Source organism: Centropristis striata, chromosome 22, assembly GCF_030273125.1.
Source record: "Centropristis striata isolate RG_2023a ecotype Rhode Island chromosome 22, C.striata_1.0, whole genome shotgun sequence".
Taxonomy (NCBI): Eukaryota; Metazoa; Chordata; class Actinopteri; order Perciformes; family Serranidae; genus Centropristis; species Centropristis striata.
Window position 1 is genome coordinate 31489234 of NC_081538.1, and position 23357 is coordinate 31512590.

The 23357-nt window shown below is 37.9% G+C and overlaps 1 protein-coding gene across 6 annotated transcripts; it reads left to right on the plus strand.

The window, feature by feature from the left end:
* Positions 1-2723: 2723 nt before the first annotated feature.
* On the plus strand, positions 2724-23351 carry eps8a (epidermal growth factor receptor pathway substrate 8a). Of its 6 annotated transcripts, none has more exons than XM_059325994.1 (11): positions 2724-2920; positions 9355-9521; positions 10296-10367; positions 16104-16177; positions 18061-18143; positions 19628-19684; positions 20240-20307; positions 20869-21030; positions 22283-22432; positions 22787-22869; positions 22949-23351. In XM_059325994.1, exons 4-11 carry the CDS (start codon positions 16119-16121, stop codon positions 23091-23093), a joined length of 807 nt encoding a protein of 268 aa, XP_059181977.1. In that variant the 5' UTR covers positions 2724-2920; positions 9355-9521; positions 10296-10367; positions 16104-16118; the 3' UTR covers positions 23094-23351. The 6 variants fall into 6 exon arrangements, with proteins under 6 accessions (XP_059181977.1, XP_059181978.1, XP_059181976.1 ...); XM_059325995.1 differs by having other exon boundaries at positions 9358-9521; XM_059325993.1 differs by lacking the exon at positions 9355-9521.
* The last annotated feature ends 6 nt before the right edge of the window (positions 23352-23357 follow it).

The window sequence follows — 23357 nt, forward strand, 5'->3', positions numbered from 1 at the left end:
AGTACTCTGTAGGATAGTACACATATAGAGTACTTAAAAGGATTGTACACATGTAGAGTACTCTGTAGGATAGTACACATATAGAGTACTTAAAAGGATCGTACACATGTAGAGTACTCTGTAGGATAGTACACATATAGAGTACTTAAAAGGATTGTACACATGTAGAGTACTCTGTAGGATAGTACACATATAGAGTACTTAAAAGGATCGTACACATGTAGAGTACTCTGTAGGATAGTACACATGTAGAGTACTCTTAAGGATAGTACACATGTAGAGTACTCTGTAGGATAGAACACATGTAGAGTACTCTGTAGGATAGTACACATGTAGAGTCTGCAGGATAGTACACATGTAGAGTACTCTTAAGGATAGTACAAATATTGAGTACTCTGTAGGATAGAACACATGTAGAGTACTCTGAAAGATAGTACACATGTAGAGTACTCTTAAGGATAGTACAAATATTGAGTACTCTGTAGGATAGAACACATGTAGAGTACTCTGAAGGATAGTACACATGTAGAGTACTCTTAAGGATAGTACACATATAGAGTACTCTGAAGGATAGTACACATGTAGAGTACTCTGAAGGATAGAACACATGTAGAGTACTCTTAAGGATAGTACACATGTAGAGTACTCTGTAGGATAGAACACATGTAGAGTACTCTTAAGGATAGTACACATATAGAGTACTCTGAAGGATAGTACACATGTAGAGTACTCTGTAGGATAGTACACATGTAGAGTACTCTCAAGGATAGTACACATGTAGAGTACTCTGTAGGATAGTACACATGTAGAGTACTCTGTAGGATAGTACACATATAGAGTACTTAAAAGGATCGTACACATGTAGAGTACTCTGAAGGATAGTACACATATAGAGTACTCTGTAGGATAGTACACATATAGAGTACTCTGTAGGATAGTACACATATAGAGTACTCTGAAGGATAGTACACATATAGAGTACTTAAAAGGATCGTACACATGTAGAGTACTCTGTAGGATAGTACACATATAGAGTACTTAAAAGGATTGTACACATGTAGAGTACTCTGTAGGATAGTACACATATAGAGTACTTAAAAGGATCGTACACATGTAGAGTACTCTGTAGGATAGTACACATATAGAGTACTTAAAAGGATTGTACACATGTAGAGTACTCTGTAGGATAGTACACATATAGAGTACTTAAAAGGATCGTACACATGTAGAGTACTCTGTAGGATAGTACACATATAGAGTACTCTGTAGGATAGAACACATGTAGAGTACTCTGAAGGATAGTACACATATAGAGTACTCTTAAGGATAGTACACATGTAGAGTACTCTGAAGGATAGTACACATATAGAGTACTTAAAAGGATCGTACACATGTAGAGTACTCTGTAGGATAGTACACATATAGAGTACTCTGTAGGATAGTACACATGTAGAGTACTCTTAAGGATAGTACACATATAGAGTACTCTGTAGGATAGTACACATGTAGAGTACTCTTAAGGATAGTACACATGTAGAGTACTCTGTAGGATAGAACACATGTAGAGTACTCTGAAGGATAGTACACATGTAGAGTATTCTGAAGGATAGTACACATGTAGAGTACTCTGTAGGGTAGTACACATGTAGAGTACTCTGTAGGATAGTACACATATAGAGTACTCTGAAGGATAGTACACATATAGAGTACTTAAAAGGATCGTACACATGTAGAGTACTCTGTAGGATAGTACACATATAGAGTACTTAAAAGGATTGTACACATGTAGAGTACTCTGTAGGATAGTACACATATAGAGTACTTAAAAGGATAGTACACATATAGAGTACTCTGAAGGATAGTACACATATAGAGTACTTAAAAGGATCGTACACATGTAGAGTACTCTGAAGGATAGTACACATATAGAGTACTCTTAAGGATAGTACACATGTAGAGTACTCTGAAGGATAGTACACATATAGAGTACTTAAAAGGATCGTACACATGTAGAGTACTCTGTAGGATAGTACACATATAGAGTACTCTGTAGGATAGTACACATGTAGAGTACTCTGTAGGATAGTACACATATAGAGTACTCTGTAGGATAGTACACATATAGAGTACTCTGTAGGATAGTACACATGTAGAGTACTCTTAAGGATAGTACACATGTAGAGTACTCTGTAGGATAGAACACATGTAGAGTACTCTGAAGGATAGTACACATGTAGAGTATTCTGAAGGATAGTACACATGTAGAGTACTCTGTAGGGTAGTACACATGTAGAGTACTCTGTAGGAGAGTACACATATAGAGTACTCTATATGATAGTACACATGTAGAGTATTCTGAAGGATAGTACACATATAGAGTACTCTGAAGGATAGTACACATGTAGAGTACTCTGAAAGATAGTACACATGTAGAGTACTCTTAAGGATAGTACACATATAGAGTACTCTGTAGGATAGTACACATATAGAGTACTCTGTAGGATAGTACACATGTAGAGTACTCTTAAGGATAGTACACATATAGAGTACTCTGTAGGATAGTACACATGTAGAGTACTCTTAAGGATAGTACACATGTAGAGTCTGTAGGATAGTACACATATAGAGTACTCTGAAGGATAGTACACATGTAGAGTACTCTGGGCGGAGCTGCCTGGTGATTGGCCAGTGTGTCCTGGGGGCGGGGCTTGGTGCCTGAATGGGGCGTGTCCTGTCAGTCTCCGCTCAGGGATCAGTGAACCTGTTCCAGTCTGAAGCGTCACGTCTCCGCAGAGAGCGACACTCACTAACTCCTGCTGCCGAGCAACAGCTCCCACCGCCGGGCAGAGTCCAGAGGAGCCGCCCGGCCCCCGGTGCCATGTTGTTCTAACGGATCATTTGATGAATCCCTCGCCTCCAGGTAAGCTCGTTAATGATCACACACACACACACACACACACACCTAGACTCACACTCCCCCCGCAGACAAACACACTAATAATAATAATATGTAACAACGCGTTTTGATTTCATTGTTCAACCTTTAACTGAACATGTAAAGCGGAGCAACTTGATCTGCCCTGCTGGCCCTCACACCCGCACCAGACCTCGTTGGGAAAACACCGATTTAACCATTCTGCATATATTGCCACTCGAATAAACACCCGAACACACAATCAAACAAAGTGTCAGGATCACACCTGCAATCCGGCTGACCGCCTCCACACATACAGGCCACATGTTCATTACAATCCAACTTTTACTGCCACTTGTCCTGTTATTCTCAGAGGGGATTGGCTTCATGTTGCGGCAGGTGATTGCGACTAGTGTTGAGTTTAATTAAGCGTTTTATTCTGAATAAAGAGCCTGGTGGTGGGTCACGTGTTCGCCGAATTCACCAGCAGCTCGTCAGACAGCTGGTAGATACGTCATTCAGGTGTGAAACCACGTTTATAATTCATGAAACTCAAGTTGAGTCTAAATTGACAGAATTGTGAATGGAGTCTGGCGCAGAGAAATGAAGGTGACGGGCAGGGAGATAAAGACACCTGGGTGGATTTAACCCGAGTTAAAGATTAGAAACCGAGCCGAGCCGAACCGAGCCGAACCGAGCCGAGCCGAGCCGAGCAACAGGCTCCGTGTCCGGGGTTGGCCCCGGTCTACCGGAGCCTTTTGTCCGGCCTGAATGAGCCGGTGAGTGGATGAGCAGATAGCGCGGCTCCGCTTTGTTCCGCCCGGGTTACCGGGAGGTCTCCCCGGGAGCGTTTACCGGCTTTTGTCCCCGGAATACAAACGGTCCCGGTATCTCTGACTCTGGCTGGCACCCGGGGCGCGAACGGCACCTGGACAAGAGGAAGAGTGTTTATTTTACTGTTTATTTTGAGCCTTGCTGGTGATATAATTAGATCAGTAATTAGTCCAGCTCTCTGCGGGCTCACACACCTCCACACACTCACATTTATTCATGTTTAATTATTATAGCATCACTTTATCATAGTCAAGTGTGTTATCACTAAATATATCTATTTCCATTTGTGTTCCTTATTTATTTCCATCTTTTTTTATTCATAGCCTATTATTTCTATCTATCTATCTATCTATCTAAAAATCTATCTATCTAAAAATCTCTTGGTTTTGTTTTATTAATTTATTATCATAATGTCTGTCTCTCTTTTCTTTATGTAAAAAGTTTCCAAACTCTTCTCGTCATATTAAAGGACATTTTTTTTTAATTATTATGCAGATATTTATATTTAAGTACAGATATTTACTGCTTATTATCTGTCATTTAAAATATTATTATTAGTAGTAGTAGTAGTAGTAGTAGTATTATAAGTATTATTATTATTATTATTATTATTATTATTAATAAGATTCCTTTATTTACATTCAGTAATATGTTTATTTATTGTATTTTTTTTACACAGAATTCACTGTAATTTATCATTAAAGACCATCAAACAATTAAATAATACAGTAAAAAGAATCTAAAATGCCCCATTATATTCATTTACAGGCTTCAACATTTATTTTAATTTTAATATACATATGTATATAATATTATATATATGTTAAACATTTTTTTTTTACAACATTACATACGACACGTGGTCTCTTGGAAAAGTGTTTGTATATAAATTCTTTGTTATTACAATTTTAACTTTTGTAAAGAACTTTTTTCATTCGAACTGCTAGACGTGTTGGAGTTCTTCTGATTGGATCTATAGATTTATATAGATTTATACAGATTTATATAGATTTATATAGATTCATATAGATTTATATAGATTTATGCAGATTTATACAGATTTATACAGATTCATATAGATTTATATAGATTTTATGCATTTTATCAACATGTATTATGTATTTTCTAGTCTGTTTGTTGTCTTCAGAGGTTCTGAGTGGAGCTCTCTGTTTGTTCGAGTCTCTGGTTGTTGTTGTTGTTGTTGTTGTTGTTGTTGTTGTCTGTGTGCTGGCGGCTGGTGGGGCCGCTGCTCCGTCAGCTGTTCCTCTGGGGGTCAGAGGTCGTACGGCTCTTAGAAAGCTGCGTGTGCTGAACGTTGGAGGATCTTTGAGCCGCTTAATCTCTCTGTTTCTGTCTGAGTCAGATAGGGAAAGATTAAAGTCCACAGCTGCTCCTGGACCAGGACCTGGATCTAGTCCTGGTCCTGGTCCAGGTCCTGGTCCAGGTCCTGGCAGGACGCTGTCTCCGTGGGAAAGGTCCTCCAGCTGTGGTCCTCAGAGAGAACTGTATTTGTGGACGTTTCCCAGGCCGACGTCTTTATATTTATCCTTCTATAAACACAAAGAATCCTCAGTGGAATAAATGAGCAGAGAAGCTTTTCATTTAACATTAAAAATAACTGCAATATTTACTGAAACATTTCAAGAAATAATGATCAAATATATATAACACAAAAACACATGTAAAATATATCTTTATTTTCATCTTTTTATTAGATTTTATATATATTTATCACTATTACTATCTTTATATATATATATATATATATTAATCTCTTCGTTTTATTTTTTAAAATTTAATATCATAATGATGTCTCTCTTTTTCCACTTTTTAAATATTAAATATATATATATATATATATATATATATAATATTTAAATATGCATTGTCATAATTAAGTTAAAATAAACAAATAAATAATAAAGAAATTGTGATAGAAGAAATAAAAAACAAATTATTGTAAAAAATGTACAAAATGTAACGTGAAGGATGTAAAATAAATGTTTTTAATAATAGTTTAATAAAACAACAAGAACCAGTGAGGAGAAACTCCCTGTCAGCTGGCTCTAAGCCCCGCCCCTCCTGTTAGCTGGCTCTAAGCCCCGCCCCTCCCGTCAGCTGGCTCTAAGCCCCGCCCCTCCTGTTAGCTGGCTCTAAGCCCCGCCCCTCCTGTTAGCTGGCTCTAAGCCCCGCCCCTCCTGTCAGCTGTCTCTAAGCCCCGCCCCTCCTGTTAGCTGTCTCTAAGCCCCGCCCCTCCTGTTAGCTGGCTCTAAGCCCCGCCCCTCCTGTTAGCTGGCTCTAAGCCCCGCCCCTCCTGTTAGCTGGCTCTAAGCCCCGCCCCTCCTGTCAGCTGGCTCTAAGCCCCGCCCCTCCTGTTAGCTGGCTCTAAGCCCCGCCCCTCCTGTTAGCTGGCTCTAAGCCCCGCCCCTCCTGTTAGCTGGCTCTAAGCCCCGCCCCTCCTGTTAGCTGTCTCTATGCCCCGCCCCTCCTGTTAGCTGTCTCTAAGCCCCGCCCCTCCTGTTAGCTGTCTCTAAGCCCCGCCCCTCCTGTTAGCTGGCTCTAAGCCCCGCCCCTCCTGTTAGCTGTCTCTATGCCCCGCCCCTCCTGTTAGCTGTCTCTAAGCCCCGCCCCTCCTGTCAGCTGGCTCTAAGCCCCGCCCCTCCTGTCAGATGGCTCTAAGCCCCGCCCCTCCTGTCAGCTGGCTCTAAGCCCCGCCCCTCCCAAGGAGTCATTAATGATGTGCTTACTGTCAGTAAATCCTGCAGCTCTCACTAATCTTCACCACGCGGAGCCTCAGACAGGTGAGTCTCTTCACTTACTCACAAATCATTTATTACTGTTATAATTCATGATTTCTTCTTCTTTTGCTAATAAACTCTTCAAATCATCAATAAAGTGAAAACAGTCGACAGTAAAAACAATATTCTCTGTTCAACTTTTTATGAAACCAAAGTCAAATTAGTTTCTGGAAGAAAAAGTTTAGATGTGAAGACGCAGATTTTATTTTTATATCATAAGAATCGAAGAGGAAAATAAATAAAATGCATAAAGTAAAAATAAATATATTCTAGGAAATAAATACTGAAAGACCAGAAACAAACTGACTTTTATCTCACGAAGAGAAAGTAAATAAAAAAATAAAGTAAACCCTCATATCAGAGGTCTCTGTAGGTCTTTGTAGGTCTCTGCAGGTCTCTGTAGGTCTTTGTAGGTCTCTGTAGGTCTTTGTAGGTCTCTGCAGGTCTCTGTAGGTCTTTGTAGGTCTCTGCAGGTCTCTGCAGGTCTTTGTAGGTCTCTGCAGGTCTCTGTAGGTCTTTGTAGGTCTCTGCAGGTCTCTGCAGGTCTTTGTAGGTCTCTGCAGGTCTCTGTAGGTCTTTGTAGGTCTCTGCAGGTCTCTGTAGGTCTTTGTAGGTCTCTGCAGGTCTCTGTAGGTCTTTGTAGGTCTCAGCAGGTCTCTGTAGATCTCTGTAGGTCTCTGCAGGTCTCTGGAGGTCTTTGTAGGTCTCTGCAGGTCCCTGTAGGTCTTTGTAGGTCTCTGTAGGTCTCTGCAGGTCTCTGCAGGTCTGTGTAGGTCTCTGCAGGTCTCTGGAGGTCTTTGTAGGTCTCTGCAGGTCTCTGGAGGTCTTTGTAGGTCTCTGCAGGTCTTTGTAGGTCTCTGCAGGTCTCTGTAGGTCTCTGCAGGTCTCAGGGACCAGGTTGCAGGTCCAGGTCTTGTTTCAGTCTGTTCACAGATTCTAAACAAACATCTAAACTATGAGTTCTTGTTTTTGTTTATTAGTTATTAACTGTTTATCTTCAGTTGAAATAAACAATAAATACCTGATTGTTTGTTGTGAAGGACTGAGACCTGATGAGTCCAGTTCAGGTTCTGGATCTTAGATTCTGATTGATGTTGTTCTGATTTAATCCATCAGCCACCATGAGGCTCTGAACCTGCTGCTGGTTCTGTATCTCTTCTTCCTTTGGTTGGGACTGCAGAGAACCAGCCCTGAGAACCAGACCCCCAATTAGAAGATCAGACCAGACCCCCAATTAGAAGATCAGATCAGACCCCCAATTAGAAGATCAGACCAGACCCCCAATTAGAAGATCAGATCAGACCCCCAATTAGAAGATCAGATCAGACCAGACCCCCAATTAGAAGATCAGATCAGACCAGATCAGACCCCCAATTAGAAGATCAGATCAGACCAGACCCCCAATTAGAAGATCAGATCAGAGTTCTTCTCTGGTCACTGTTTTTTTTTTGCTCAATTTGTGTCTTTATTTGTTGTTGTAATTTTACATCTTTTTTGGTAATTTTACGTCTTTTGTAATTTGCGTCTTTTTTTTGTGGTAATTTAACTTTTTTTTTGTCTTTCATGTACTAAATCCCTTTTGGTAATTTTAATTCTTCTTTTGGTAATTTTATGTCTTTTTTTGGTAATTTTATGTCTTTTTTTGGTCATTCTACGTTTTGTTTTTTTTGGTTCATTTTACATCTTTTTTGTCATTATACATCTTTTATTGGTCAATTTGTGTCTTTTTTGGTCACTTTACGTCCATTTTTGGTAATTTTATGTACTTTGTTTCGCGTCTTTTGTGGTCATTAAGTGTTTTTCTGTTAATTTTTCATCTCTTTTGGTCATTTTTTGCCTTTTTTGGGTCAGTTTACGTCTTTTTTTTGGTCATTATACAGTTGTGTTCAAATTATAGCAGTCCAATGTGACTAACCAGATGAATCAGGTGTTTAGTATATTTTTATTGCTACGTGGCTAACAAGGTACCAGTAGGTGCAGCAGATCCTCAGAACACCAACCAGACCAGCATTGGTGATATGCAGCTCTTAAGGCTGTCACATTGGGCAACTAGTTGAAAGGGGTGTGTTCATAAATATAGCAGTGTCTGCCGTTGACTTTACAAACTCAAAACTGTTTTGTACAAACTTTTTGTTTCTATGATTTATCAATCCTGTGATCACTAAACTAATATTTAGTTGTATGACCAGTTTTTTTTTACCAGCTTGTGGCTCCTTTCAGCTGTTATTCCATCCAAGATCCTCTAACAACATTCATCAATTCATTTACATTTCCTGGTTTTGCTTCAGAAACAGCATTTCTGATGTTTCACCCCACAAGTTCTCAGCTGGATGAAGGTCCACTCCAGAACATCATGTTGCTGGTTTGAACCAGATCCTGCTGGTTTACTGTGTGTTTGGGCTCATTGTCTTGTTGAAACACCCATTTCAAGGGGATGTTCTATGTTTTATTAAAGGATCCCCGTTAGTTTCTACCATGGCAGTCCTCTGGTCCTCCTGGGGTCAAAACCTCCAACAAGTAACACTCAACAGTCCTACAACACCTTTAACAGTAAAATACATCAGAAAGGTGCAGCACATGGTGCATTTGATCAGAAAACAAATAAAATACAAAAAAACCCAAATCCAGCTTTAACCAGAGTCATTGATTGTAATCCTGGACCTCCTGAATCCAGACAAACGTCTCTTCTAGAAGAGTCTCGTCCTTTCAACCTAAATAAATAAAATAAAGCCAACACCCGACATTAACCACTGACAAAACCATCTTTCATTCCTTTTTGAAGGATGTTTTGCTTCTTGTCCTCTTCAGCAGAAGGCAACATGACCTCTTCAAGTATTCTGACAGATCAGACTGATCCATGATCCTGGTATGAGATCAACAGGCCCAACACCATAGTAGAGGAACATCTCATGATGCTTCATGTCTTCACTGCGTTCTGAGGTTGAATTCAGAGTTTGGGGCTCGTCTCACTAACGGTGTGTTCAGACCGGACGCGTAGCGAATATTTCGCGCGACAAGATTACATACAAAGTCAATGCAAACACGCGAGTAGACGCAAAATTTTTGCCGGCGGCGCGAATCGCGGGTTTCGCGCGACGCGAATGCCGCGATTGACGCGAATGTCGCGGCACGAATGAAACAACGCAAATTCGCATGAATTCAATAAATTCAACTTTGGCGAAATATTCGCGTGACGCTGTGTCGGGACAGCCTATCAGCGTTGAGATTCTGGACGACAGTGACATCATGCATCCCGGGAACCCGCCTATTCCGGAAAAATGGAGGAGAAACTTATTGTTGCGGTCTGTGGGCTTCCCGAGCTTTTTGACACATCATCACCCTCCTACCGCAACCGGAACCATAAAGATCTGGCCTGGAGGAGGGTGATGAGGTCACCGGTCTGCCTGGTAAGTTGTGACAATGTGATTTCAGCTATCTGTTGTAGCTACTTCTCTACAAAGTTAGCATTAGCATTAGCAGCCTTCGCCGGCCGGCATATTTATCTGTTTGTTTCTTGTCAATTCGCGAGTTATTTACTCGCGTGAGTGACGCGAGTAAATTCAACTACTCGCGCGATCAACTCGAAAATTCGCTACGCGTCCGGTCTGAACACACCGTAACTGTCTGCGCCCCTCGGACCCAAAGAGAACAGTTTGACTCTCATCAGTCCACTAAATGTTCCTCCGTTTCTCTCCAGGCCAGCTGATGTGTTCTTTGGCAGATTGTAACTCTTCTGCCTTGTTTAACAGAGGGACTTTGTGGGATTCTTGTAACTAGATGATCTTCACACAGACGTCTTCTACCTGTCTCAGCACTAACAGGTAACTCCAGACTGTCTCTGATCACCTGGAGCTGATCATTGTCTCTGATCACCTGGAGCTGATCATTGTCTGAGCCTTTACCATTCTGCTTATTCTTCCATCATTCTGATGGTTTCTTCTGTTTTCTACCACGTCTCTCTGGTTTTCTCTCCATTTTAAAGCATTGGAGATCATTTTGGCTGAGCAGCCTATAATTGTTTGCACCTCTTTATAAGTTTTCTCCTCTCCAATCAACTTTTAATCAGAGTTCGCTGTTCTTCTGACCAATGTCTTAACCACCCATTTTCCTCAACAAGTGCTGCTTCATCCTTAAATAGAGGTCACCTGACTCACACCTGGTTGTTCACTAAATTGATGACCTCACTGATTGAATATTTTTGAACACGCCCCTTTCAACTAATTGCCCAATGTGACAGCCTTCAGAGCTGCATATCACCAATGCTCAGCAGCAGGAACCAGACGACCATCAGACCAACAGAGTTCCTTTAGAAGACAAACTTCAGATTCTTTGTGAGCAGGAAGTTCCTCTCAGAGACTCTGAGACCAGAAACCTGGTTCGTTCTGCTGTCGTTGGCTCTAACAGACCTAGAACCACTGGTTCCTACTGGTTCCTACTGGTTCCTGTTGGATCCTGCTGGTTCCTGTTGGTTCCTGTTGGTTCCTACTGGTTCCTAATGGTTCCTAATGGTTCCTACTGGTTCCTATTGGTTCCTGCTGTTAAAGGTGCAAACTGTCATCAGTCTGTCCTCTGGTGGACGTGTCCTCTGGAGGACGTGTCCTCTGGTGGACGTGTCCTCTGGAGGACGTGTCCTGTCTGTCCCCTGGTAGACGTGTCCTGTGGTGGACGTGTCCTCTGGTGGACGTGTCCCGTGGTGGACGTGTCCTGTCTGTCCCCTGGTAGACGTGTCCTGTGACCTGGTTGAGGTATTTTTAGCTCTGCTGTTGATCTGATCTGGTCTCATTAGTTGAATGTGTGTCAGTCAATCAGTGATCAGCAGCTAACAACCAACTCTCTGAGGCTGCTGCCTCTCATGCTGCTTTCTTTTTCATTTCACTGTTTTTTTGTTCATTTTACGTATTATTTGGGGGTTGTTTTGTCTCTTTTTGGCAAACTTCTGTCTTTCTTTGGTCATTTTCTGTCTTTATTGGTGATTTCTGGGTTTCTTTTGGCAAATTTCTGTTTTTGTGTCTTGTGGTCACATTATGTCTTTTTTTGGTCATTTTCTGTTGATTTTTTTGTCATTTTCTGTCTTCTGTTTTTTTATTATTATTATTATGATTATTATTATTATTTTTGGTCTTTCTGTTTGGTCATTATCTGTCTTCTTTTTTTATCATTTTTGTCTTTTTCGGTCAGTTTACGTCTTTTTTCCTCAGTTTCCGTCTGCTGTCAGTCTCTTTGTGACGAGACCTGAAGCCGTGATCTCAGACCCAGAAACAGATTCTCCTCTGAGCAGAAACTATTCGACTGTATTTGAGGTATAAAGTGTTTCAGCTCTGACGATCAGACGAGTAAAGAGGCTTTAAGGAGGCGTCAGCAGGCTGAGGATTATTATGGATTATTATTATTATTATTAGCCTCCAGAGAGGAACTAAACACAGCACACATCTGTCTGTTAGCATAGCTTAGCACAAAGACTGGGAGCAGAGGGAAACTGTTAGCATAGCTTAGCACAAAGACTGGGAGCAGGGGGAAACTGTTAGCATAGCTTAGCATACAGACTGGGAGCAGGGGGAAACTGTTAGCATAGCTTAGCACAAAGACTGGGAGCAGGGGGAAACTGTTAGCATAGTTTAGCACAAAGACTGGGAGCAGAAGGAAACTGTTAGCATAGCTTAGCACAAAGACTGGGAGCAGGTGGAAACTGTTAGCATAGCTTAGCACAAAGACTGGGAGCAGAGGGAAACTGTTAGCGTAGCTTAGCACAAAGACTGGGAGCAGGGGGAAACTGTTAGCATAGCTTAGCACAAAGACTGGGAGCAGAGGGAAACTGTTAGCGTAGCTTAGCACAAAGACTGGGAGCAGAGGGAAACTGTTAGCGTAGCTTAACACAAAGACTGGGAGCAGAGGGAAACTGTTAGCATAGCTTAGCACAAAGACTGGGAGCAGGGGAAACTGTTAGCATAGCTTAGCACAAAGACTGGGAGCAGGGGGAAACTGTTAGCATAGCTTAGCACAAAGACTGGGAGCAGAGGGAAACTGTTAGCATAGTTTAGCACAAAGACTAGGAGCAGGGGGAAACTGTTAGCGTAGCTTAGCACAAAGACTGGGAGCAGGGGGAAACTGTTAGCATAGCTTAGCACAAAGACTGGGAGCAGAGGGAAACTGTTAGCATAGCTTAGCACAAAGACTGGGAGCAGAGGGAAACTGTTAGCATAGTTTAGCACAAAGACTGGGAGCAGGGGGAAACTGTTAGCATAGCTTAGCACAAAGACTGGGAGCAGGGGGAAACTGTTAGCATAGTTTAGCACAAAGACTGGGAGCAGGGGGAAACTGTTAGCATAGCTTAGCACAAAGACTGGGAGCAGAGGGAAACTGTTAGCGTAGCTTAACACAAAGACTGGGAGCAGGGGGAAACTGTTAGCATAGTTTAGCACAAAGACTGGGAGCAGGGGGAAACTGTTAGCGTAGCTTAGCACATCTGACTGTTGTCAGATTTATTCAGTTTCCTTTATTCAACAGGACGAAGGAAGATTAGAGAGACAGAGGGAAGAGGATTATCAGGAAGATTACCACACACACACACACACAGACACACAGACACACACAGAGACACACACACACACACACACACACAGACACACACAGAGACACACACACACACACACAGACACACACACACAGACACACACAGAGACACACACACACACACACAGACACACACAGACACACACACACACACACACACAGACACACACACACACACACACACAGACACACACACACGTTTATACATTTTAACACAATAATTTCAAAATAAGAGCGCGTTGATCTTTAATAGAACTTCTTCAGAGAATAGAATCATCAGGAAGCTCAAACGATTCTATAATATAATAATAACTTTAATATATTTATAATATTTGACTTCCTCGTCTGTTTGATCTTCGTTACACTTTAACTTTCTGTTTGTTCCACATTAAATATTAAACATAAAGTGTGTTAACGTGTGCAGACACACTGCAGGCTGCTGGCGTTACCGTGGAAACGCAGCCTGGCAGCAAACACACACACAGCTGTTTGCTGTCGTCATGGCAACTGACCTTTCAGCGCTGCCTCACATCGAGCCATCAAATATATAAAAAATGCTTCTAAAAATATAGAAAATACACCAAATATTTATATAAAACTTTTTATAAATTATAAATTTATAAAAAAATGAAGTAATAAAAATATGTCGTCAAATTTGAAAAATACATTTAAAAACAAATAAATAATGTATAAAAATAAAAATATGCCACCAAATATATAAAAATATATTTGAAAAAAACTAACTAACATTCAGATATTAATAAAAATGAATACCATCAAATATATTAATAACAGAATAAACATGCCATCAAATCTAAAAATACATTTAAAAAACAAACCTTCTGATATTAATAAAAAAATATTGCAAACAAATTTAAGAAAACAAACTAAACCACCAATATATTAATAACAAAATAAATTAAAAATTAAATATAAAGATACATTTAAAAAAAAAAAGACAAATAATATACATTTATTTGTACAGAAAGACATACCATGCAACCAAATATATATTAAATAAAAATAAACAAACCTTCAGATATTAAAAAAATAAATGAATACCACCAAATATTTTATATATATATATATATATATATATATATATATATATATATATAATAAAAAAAACATGCCATCAAATATAAAAATACATTTAAAAACAAATATAAAAATGAGAAACGTACCACTAAATAAAAGCAGAACAGATATCAGAGTGGTGATGTCACAGTCCGGTCCTGTCAATCATTGACTCGTCAGGTCAAAGGTCACGTTTGTTCAGGTTCTTATCTGTTTGTTCAGGGCGGAGACGCCACTTCCTGTTTCACTGCAGAGAAACACCCAGAGTTCATATTCACATGTTAATAATTCATTATTATATGTCATGAGATGTACTATATATATATATATATATATATATATATATATATATATATATATATATATATATATATATATATATATATATATATATAGTACATGTTATTAATTATCTAATTTTTATATTTAATGGTGCTTGTATAGAAAAATTAATTTAGTATGTTCATTAAATTATAATTTTTTTTATATTTTTTGGTATTTTATAAATCTACATGACAGTATGTGTTTATTTAATTTATTTGATTCTACCACCTGAGGCTCTGATCCCTCAGCGTCGCCTCACAGGCTGCTGCTGGCGTTGTCATGGAGACCAGCTGATCAAACACACAGTCCTGGGAAAAGTAATCAGACAGACACACACACACACACACACACACACACACACACACACACACACACACAGTGATCAGCTCTCTGATGATGTCATGTTAATGATCGTCTCTATTGTGATTCACCTCCAACATCACAAACACCATTATGGGATGTGTTGCTATGACAACGTCATCATCAGGTCCTCAGTGTGTTCAACACACACACACACACACACACACTCCGTTTATATATATAATATATTATCACAGCACGAAACTGTAAAAACAGACGTTTAAACTTTCCCACGGTCCTCGAACGCATCATCAGTTATAAAAAGGGACCGGAACTGGCTGTTTACACAGAGCTGAGAGGAGAGGACAGGAGAGGCTGTTTACACAGAGCAGAGAGGAGAGGACAGGAGAGGCTGTTTACACAGAGCAGAGAGGAGAGGACAGGAGAGGCTGTTTACACAGAGCTGAGAGGAGAGGACAGGAGAGGCTGTTTACACAGAGCAGAGAGGAGAGGACAGGAGAGGCTGTTTACACAGAGCAGAGGGGAGAGGACAGGAGAGGCTGTTTACACAGAGCAGAGAGGAGAGGACAGGAGAGGCTGTTTACACAGAGCAGAGAGGAGAGGACAGGAGAGGCTGTTTACACAGAGCTGAGAGGAGAGGACAGGAGAGGCTGTTTACACAGAGCAGAGAGGGGAGGACAGGAGAGGCTGTTTACACAGAGCAGAGAGGAGAGGACAGGAGAGGCTGTTTACACAGAGCAGAGAGGAGAGGACAGGAGAGGCTGTTTACACAGAGCTGAGAGGAGAGGACAGGAGAGGCTGTTTACACAGAGCAGAGAGGAGAGGACAGGAGAGGCTGGAAACATGACGATACTTTAATATGTGGACTTTTTTGGTAATTTTGTGACTTTTTGTGACTTTTTTCGTCAATTTGTGTCTGTTTCGTAATTTGTCTTTCTTGTTACTTTTGGTGGTAAATTTGTGTATTTTTGTGTCTTTTTTTCATCATTTTGTGTCTTTTTTGGGGGTAACTTTGGCTTTTTTGTGACTTTCTTTGTCATTTTGTGTCTTTTTTGTGTCATTTTACATTTGTAACAACATTCATGACACTTAAAACTCACAATTTATGAGAGAAATTCAACTTTTTTTCTGATTTCTGTCATTCTAACTGTCATATTCTGTTTGAGTTGTTTCCACTAGTAGAGCTGCAGAGATCCTGGACTAACAATAACAATAATAACAATAATACTGTTATTAATAATGATGCTGGTTGTTGTGTGTTGCAGCTGTCTGTGATCAGGATGAACGGGTTCGAGCCTTCAGCTCTCTCCTCCTCGGGGATCTTCAGCTCCTTCACCAAGTCAGTCTGTTAGCATGTTAGCTCGTCTGTTAGCATCATATCATCTTATGATAAAATATGATTATCTGCAGCTTTCAGGCTCTTTAAAGGGAAACAAAAACCTTTAAAATGGACAAAATAGCGTCAAATAAATACATAAATCTTTTAATATATTTATAATAAAAATATAAGGAGACGTGCAGATATTTAGTCAGTTGTGAACTTTTTAACATCTAACAATTTTTCAGTCAGTGCAGGCCATAAAAATAAATCAATATAAAATAATTATTTTAATTGTAACATTGATTCAATAGTCAGTGCTCAGGTCCTAAATAATAATAAAAAAATAATACAAATTATAATATTAATTCTTAAAATAATAGTAATGACCATAAAATAAAAATAATAATCATAAAAATAATAATCATAAAATAATATAAATTTTATTTATTTTATATATATATATATATATATATATATATATATATATATATATAAATAATATTAATTCCAAAAGGGTATTTGAACCGGTCAGTGCTTGGGCCCTAAAGATAATTAAAAAAATTACAATTAATCTAAAAAATACTACTTAAAAAATAACTGAATAAATAATAATAATTATAATAATAAAAATAATAATAATTCCCTTAATTCTAATATGGTCCTCACACCATTAAAAATAACATTATGGTAATTTACAATAATAATAAATAATATATATATAATAAATTCCCCACACAGGTCAGTGCTTGGGCCCTGAAAATAATAACGACAATAAAAAATAATTGGAATGAAAATAACTTTAAAAATGCTACTAAAACGAATAATCATAATAATAATAATCATAATAATAATATTAATAATAGTAATTGCTTACTGTTATTAGAGCCCGAGCTCCACTTTCAGTAAATCAAATAGAATAAGTCATTATTATTATTATTATTATTGTTGTTGTTGTTGTTCCTGCAGCAGCTGAAGCGTCCAGCAGCTCGTTCGTCTGCAGCTCGTTAATTATTAATCGTAGAATAAATAACGTGAATGTGTGAAAGTTTCGGGTTTCGCTGGCTGACACACGAGGAGACGGAGCTGCTGACAGGAAGTAATAACACAATTAATATCTCATCACTTTATAACCTTTCTGTTTAAAGTTTAATATTAGTCAGATTTAATCCACAGATTTATTTAGTCTTATTTATTATATTATATATTATATTATTATATATATATTATGATTATTTAATTTCCCCATTTTTAATGTATTTATTATTATTAATTATTTTATACATTTATTTTAATTAGACTTTTAAACAATTTTAATTATTTGCGTTTATTTATTTTTATTAATTATTTTTGCATTTATTTTAAATTAATTTTAAACTTTTTTTAATTATTTGTGTTTATTTATTTTTACTAATTATTTTTGCATTTATTTTAAATAGATTTTTAAACAATTTTTATTATTTGCGTTTATTTTATCAATAATTATTTTCCATCTCTGAGTCATTAGTTTTATTATGAAGGACGGACACTTGCAAAATCATGAATCAATAAATAAATAAACAACTTAGTTATTTCATTAAAATACCTTCAAATGGACATAAATAATATATTCATTAAACAAATGTATTTATTGATATTTTTGTTTTCTATGCATTTTCATTCCCATATTTATTTACTCTGCAATTTAATATTATTAATGAATGTCTTTATTTATTATTAAATGTTATAACTTTTTATTTATTTATTTATTCATTCATTCATTCATTCATTTATTTAATTATTATTTTCCTGTTTATTCCCCAAATATTTATGTCTCTCTGTCTTCTTTCTATAATATATTATATATATGTATTATAATTTAGTGTAAATATACTGACTGTGTGTGTGTGTGTGTGTGTGTGTAGTGGCCATGGTTCTGGTTCTGGTTCTGGTTCTCCTGAACCTCCTAAAGATAAACCAGCCAAGTCCAGTGCCAAAGCTCTGTACGGTGAGTTCAAGTTCAATGTTTCTGCTCGTTCATGTTTCTGATTGATTGATTTTATTTGACCATTCTTGATATAAATATACAGCAACCTGTGCCATATGTGTATCATTCATTCATTCATTCATTCATTCATCAACCATTCATAAGACACATAAAACATAAACCACAGGTTCAAACATCATGACAGATTCAGACTGGAGTTAAACCAGTTGTTCACGTTTTGTTTCAAACTGCTTCTGACTGATGAGTCACCAGGTAACTTGTTCCAAAGAACACTTCCAACGTAAAGGAAGGACTCGTTACCCATGTTCCTCTAAACCAGGGGGCTCAAACTGGCGGCCCGCGGGCCAGTTGTGGCCCTCGTGATGATATGTTGTGGCCCCCACCTTGATATGAAAGTTTAATGTGAGTTTTATATTAATGGCACTTTACCGTGTTGTGGTGGAAGGTCCCTTTAATTACTGTTTTTGGTCATTTTGTTTCTTTTTTAAGTAATTTCGTTTTTTTTCTGTCATTTTGTGTCTTTTTTGTCCTTTTTTTAAGTTATTTAGTGTTTTTTCAGTCTTTTTATGTCTTTTTGGTAATTTTGTGTCATTTTTTGGGTAATTTTGTGTCTTTAAATAATTCTGTGTCTTTTGTTGGTCATTTTTTTTTTTTTTTTTTTAAGTAATTTAGTTTTTTTCAGTCATTTTGTGTCTTTTTTCTGGTAATTTTGTGTCTTTTTGGTCATGTTGATACTGCCTTCAGCGGCCCCAGGTCATTTGAGTTGAGACCCCTGGTCTGAACTCTAGGTGGTACAAAGTCCGTTACGCTGCCCCTAGTGGAATAGCGGTGAACTTCATTTACTCTATTTAAATAATATATAAATCAAGGTAACTTGTTTTGTGAGGTCTGTAGCCTATAATTCAGATTCATTGTGACATCATAATACCATGAGCCACATGCATCATCAGAGTGGCTGAGTTAAGGCTCCTGCCACGATGACCATTGTGTTTCTATCCAGAAATGTTTCAATTCTGGCCATAAAACTAAGGTTTATTTTGGTGATGCCACTTAAGTTGCAGTCTAACACACAGTCAAGGTAACTGACTGATTCCTTGGCTGTAATTTCAGAATCTCCACCTAGAACTTTAAAACTGGAGGTTTTTAAAAAATCTAATCTTTGATCCAAAAAGAATGGATTGTGTTTTTCCTACATGGAGTGACAACCTGTTGTCAGTCATCCACCTGCTAACATTTAGAAGTGATTGTTCACTAATGTTATTATCCTCATGAGAAACTACCAGCGCAGAATCGTCTGCATGTTAAAAAGATTAGATGAACAGACCGCCTTTAGATCTTTAATATATAAAAGAAAGAGAAGTGGACCTAAAACACTCCCTTGAGGAACGCCACAGTCAATGCCAAGAGGCTGGATTAATGTTTCTGCTCGTTAATATTTCTGCTCGTTAATAATTCTGCTCGTTAATATTTCTGCTCGTTAACAGGATCAGATGAAATGTATTTCCTTCGCTCGTCTTCCAAACATAAAAAGAAAAGTCAAAGTGAGACGTGTGTGTGTGTGTGTGTGTGTGTGTGTGTGTGTGTGCTCTGATTTTCTGTTGGAATATAAACTATAATAATAAATAATAATACATTAATAATAAAAAAATATTCAAATTGTCTGAAAACCTTTTTAAATTAATTTTTAAAAAAGTATCTGTATTTTTTAATTGACTAAATAATTCTAATTATCATGTTTATTATTATTATTATTATTATTTATTTGAACTATTTTATTATTACTATTATTTGTATTAATGTTTTTTCCTATTTAACAATTTCAATGTTAATTGAATTATTAAAAACTATTTTAAGTAAATTATTTTTATTATTATTATTATTATTATTATTGTTGTTGTTGTTTTGTGTGTGTGTGTGTGTGTTTGTGTGACTTTGCAACCATCTTTTTAAGTGTGTTCTTAATATTTTGGCTGATTTTAAGTTTCTGGTGTTTTTGTTCTGCTCGGAAGCTTTTTGTGTGTGAAAACCTTTTTAAATGAAATAAATCAATAAATATAAATTTATCTTTATTCATTTATTTTGTTTATTTTCTCCAGAACAAAGAAAACATTTCACCAAAACCAGCATCAACAGTCTGACGGACACGTCGCAGTATCATGTGGAGGTGATTATTATTATTATTATCATTATTATTATTATTTACATGCCTTTGTCTGCACCACATTCAGTAGTATTCTTCTTAAATGGTTAAATTTTTTTCAATATATTTAAAATTTTATTCCAAGTTTTTTTTTTTTTAATCGTTTGTTTTAACATTGTCGCTGAATTTATGAAGTTTTGTCGCCTTCGACAAATTAATGTGGCTCCACCAATCACAGCGCTCCCTGAACGTTTTTTACCCGGTAACTAACCAAAGTAAGACTCTGATTGGTCGGGACATTTCGGTTTTATTTTTCCATAATTTATAATATTAGTGGTTGTTTTGTGTTAGTATCTGTTTGTTTTTTCCTCTTCAGTTAATTATTGTTTTCATGGTGGACTATTGATAGAAAGAAACATTTAGATTTTATGAATTATTTCAAGTTAAATAAGCTCTAAACGAGAGGAAAAGATTTTTATTGATTTTGTAGATTACCTAATAAATTATTTTGAACATTTAGTTTTTGTGAGGAGTTCACATGCTGCTGAATAAATTGGAGCTGAGACGCTCTCGTTTGATTTTCAGCACCTGACCACGTTCGTGTTGGACCGTAAAGACGGGATGATCACGGTGGACGACGGCGTGCGGCGTCTCCGCCTGCTGGACGCCAAAGGGAAGGTGTGGACTCAGGAGATGCTGCTGCAGGTGGAGGAGAAGACCGTCAGCCTCATCGACCAGGAGACCAAGGTCAGCCGGGGACCAGGCTCAAATCCTACGCAGACGATTAGCCGATCTACATGTCCCAAAAAACCAGACATTAAATATTCAGACCTATATGGGGATCCTCTGATTTACAGACTGCTGCTGCAGCTCCATGGAAGTTATCTTTTCAATTATTTGTCTTTATATGATTTAAATTCCAAATGGAACATGATGGCATAATTTGTGATGGCTGGTCTGCATAAAACGACTACAAAATGACCACAAGTTGATGCAAAATGTCCCAAAAACAGAAACAAAAGACAAAAAATAGATGCAAAATGACCACAGACACCCAGAACTACCACAATGAGATACAGAAGGACTAAAAAAGATGCAAAACAACCACAGAGACACGTTAAACAATTAAAAATAGTTGCAAAATAACTAAAACCACATGCAGAGTGACTATTAAGCCTGTGGAGTCTCCAAAGTCTCCAAATAATCCAGACTTGTTGCCTCCATCAGACTAGAAAACAAAGCAGCGTGGAGCCCTACTGTACATTTACCTCTAAAGTTCTGGCTGTAAACTCCATGAGGCCAGTTTCAGTTTGATGATGATATACCAAGTAAAACTGGAGACAAGCTCAAATAGATTTAGTATCAAATGATAGAACTGGATGGAACCCTCTTATATGGTAGATTTGACACCTTTGGTCACATTTGACACATTTAACATTCTTTATTGAGCATGATAGTGTTTTGAAAGTTAAAAAAAAGATTCAAAATCACATTTTATGTTGGACTGAAGGACTAAAAAAGACACAAAATGACAAAAAAAAGACACAAAATAAGCAAAAAGACACAAAATGACAAAAAAAAGAGACAAAATGACAAATAAAGAGACAAAATGACAAAAAAAGACACAAAATGACCAAAAAGACACAAAATGACTAAAAAAGACACAAAAAGACTAAAAAAAGACAAAATGACAAAAAAACAAAACACAAAATGACTAAAAAAAGCCACAAAATGCCAAAAAAAGACACAAAATGACCAAAAAAGACACAAAATGACAAAAAAAAGACAAAATGACTACAAAAATAACAAAAAAAAAAGACATCAAATGACTTACAAAGACACAAAAAAGACATGAAAAGGATTCAAAAATTGACAAAATAGTTCAAGACTCCATAGGGTTAAAGACTATACAATTACAAAATGTGTGCAAAATGAGTAAACATGGAGGCAAAAATGATCACAAACACACAGAAGGACTAAAGGAAAGGTTTGGTTTCAGAACGAGCTGGAGAACTTCCCCGTGGGGACGATCCAGCACTGCCAGGCCGTGGTCAACGCCTGCAGCTACGACTCCATCCTGGCTCTGGTCTGTAAAGACTCGGGCCAGAGCAAGCCTGACCTGCACCTCTTCCAGTGTGACCACATCAAGGTAAACTGGTGCTGCTGGTTCACAACGGACCTTACTGACATAACCACTTTATGCACATTTTAGTGTGAATTTGAGCTAAAACTGCAATTTATGATGATTTTAAACACATATCACTTCATCTTGTTGTTATATTTTTCTGACTTGAATTATCTATTAATTGTTTATGCTATTAAATGTCAGAAAATACTTTATTTATCTTTACAAAAAAAAATACTTGTTTTTTGCAACTGAAGAGGACCGAGGTTAGAGCCCTGGGGTACACCACGACACAGGAGTACCCCAGAACATGTTTAATGTTCCGGGTGTTTTTGACATTTCTGTGTTTTCTGAACGGTTCTGTGGGTTCTGCCCCAGGCGAGTCTGATCCACGCCGACATTGAAAGTGCCATGATCGACGCCAAAGGAGGGAAAGTGAAGAAGAGGCCGGAGACGCTCAAGTAAGAACCGACCAATCAAACACTGACAGCTGCTGTTGACTCTGACAGCTGATTGGCTGCTCTCTGCGTCCGTCTGCAGGATGATCCTGAAGAGCGACGGGATCATCCCCCCGCCGCCCGCCGCCCCCGCCCCCGAACCGCCCGCAGCGGCCAATCAGGTGGACGTGAAGAGTCGCGCCGCCGCCTGGTCGGCGTGGACCAATGAGCAGCAAGACTGTGAGTGATGTCACACCACAACAACGTTTATTCACTTTAAACTCTCTGAGTTCAAACTTACTAAACTTTACAGTCAGATCTGAAAATGTGTCTGAAATATTGAATATTTCCATAAAAACATCTCCTGTTTGAAAATATTTAACTGAAAGAAAAACTTTTATTCTGAAAAGGAAAATAAAAGAGTTCAGGAGGTAAAACTATAAAACATAAAATAATATCCAGAACTGTAAAATATTAACAGAAACATGTAGAAATGACAAAATAACGTTCAA

Excerpts from the sequence above, each read along its gene's own strand:
- eps8a (XM_059325994.1), top strand. The coding sequence starts at position 16,119 with ATGAACGGGTTCGAGCCTTCAGCTCTCTCCTCCTCGGGGATCTTCAGC. Across the intron at positions 16,178-18,060 it reads ATCTTCAGCTCCTTCACCAA|TGGCCATGGTTCTGGTTCTG; the intron begins GTCAGTCTGTTA and ends GTGTGTGTGTAG. Across the intron at positions 21,031-22,282 it reads TCATCGACCAGGAGACCAAG|AACGAGCTGGAGAACTTCCC; the intron begins GTCAGCCGGGGA and ends GTTTGGTTTCAG.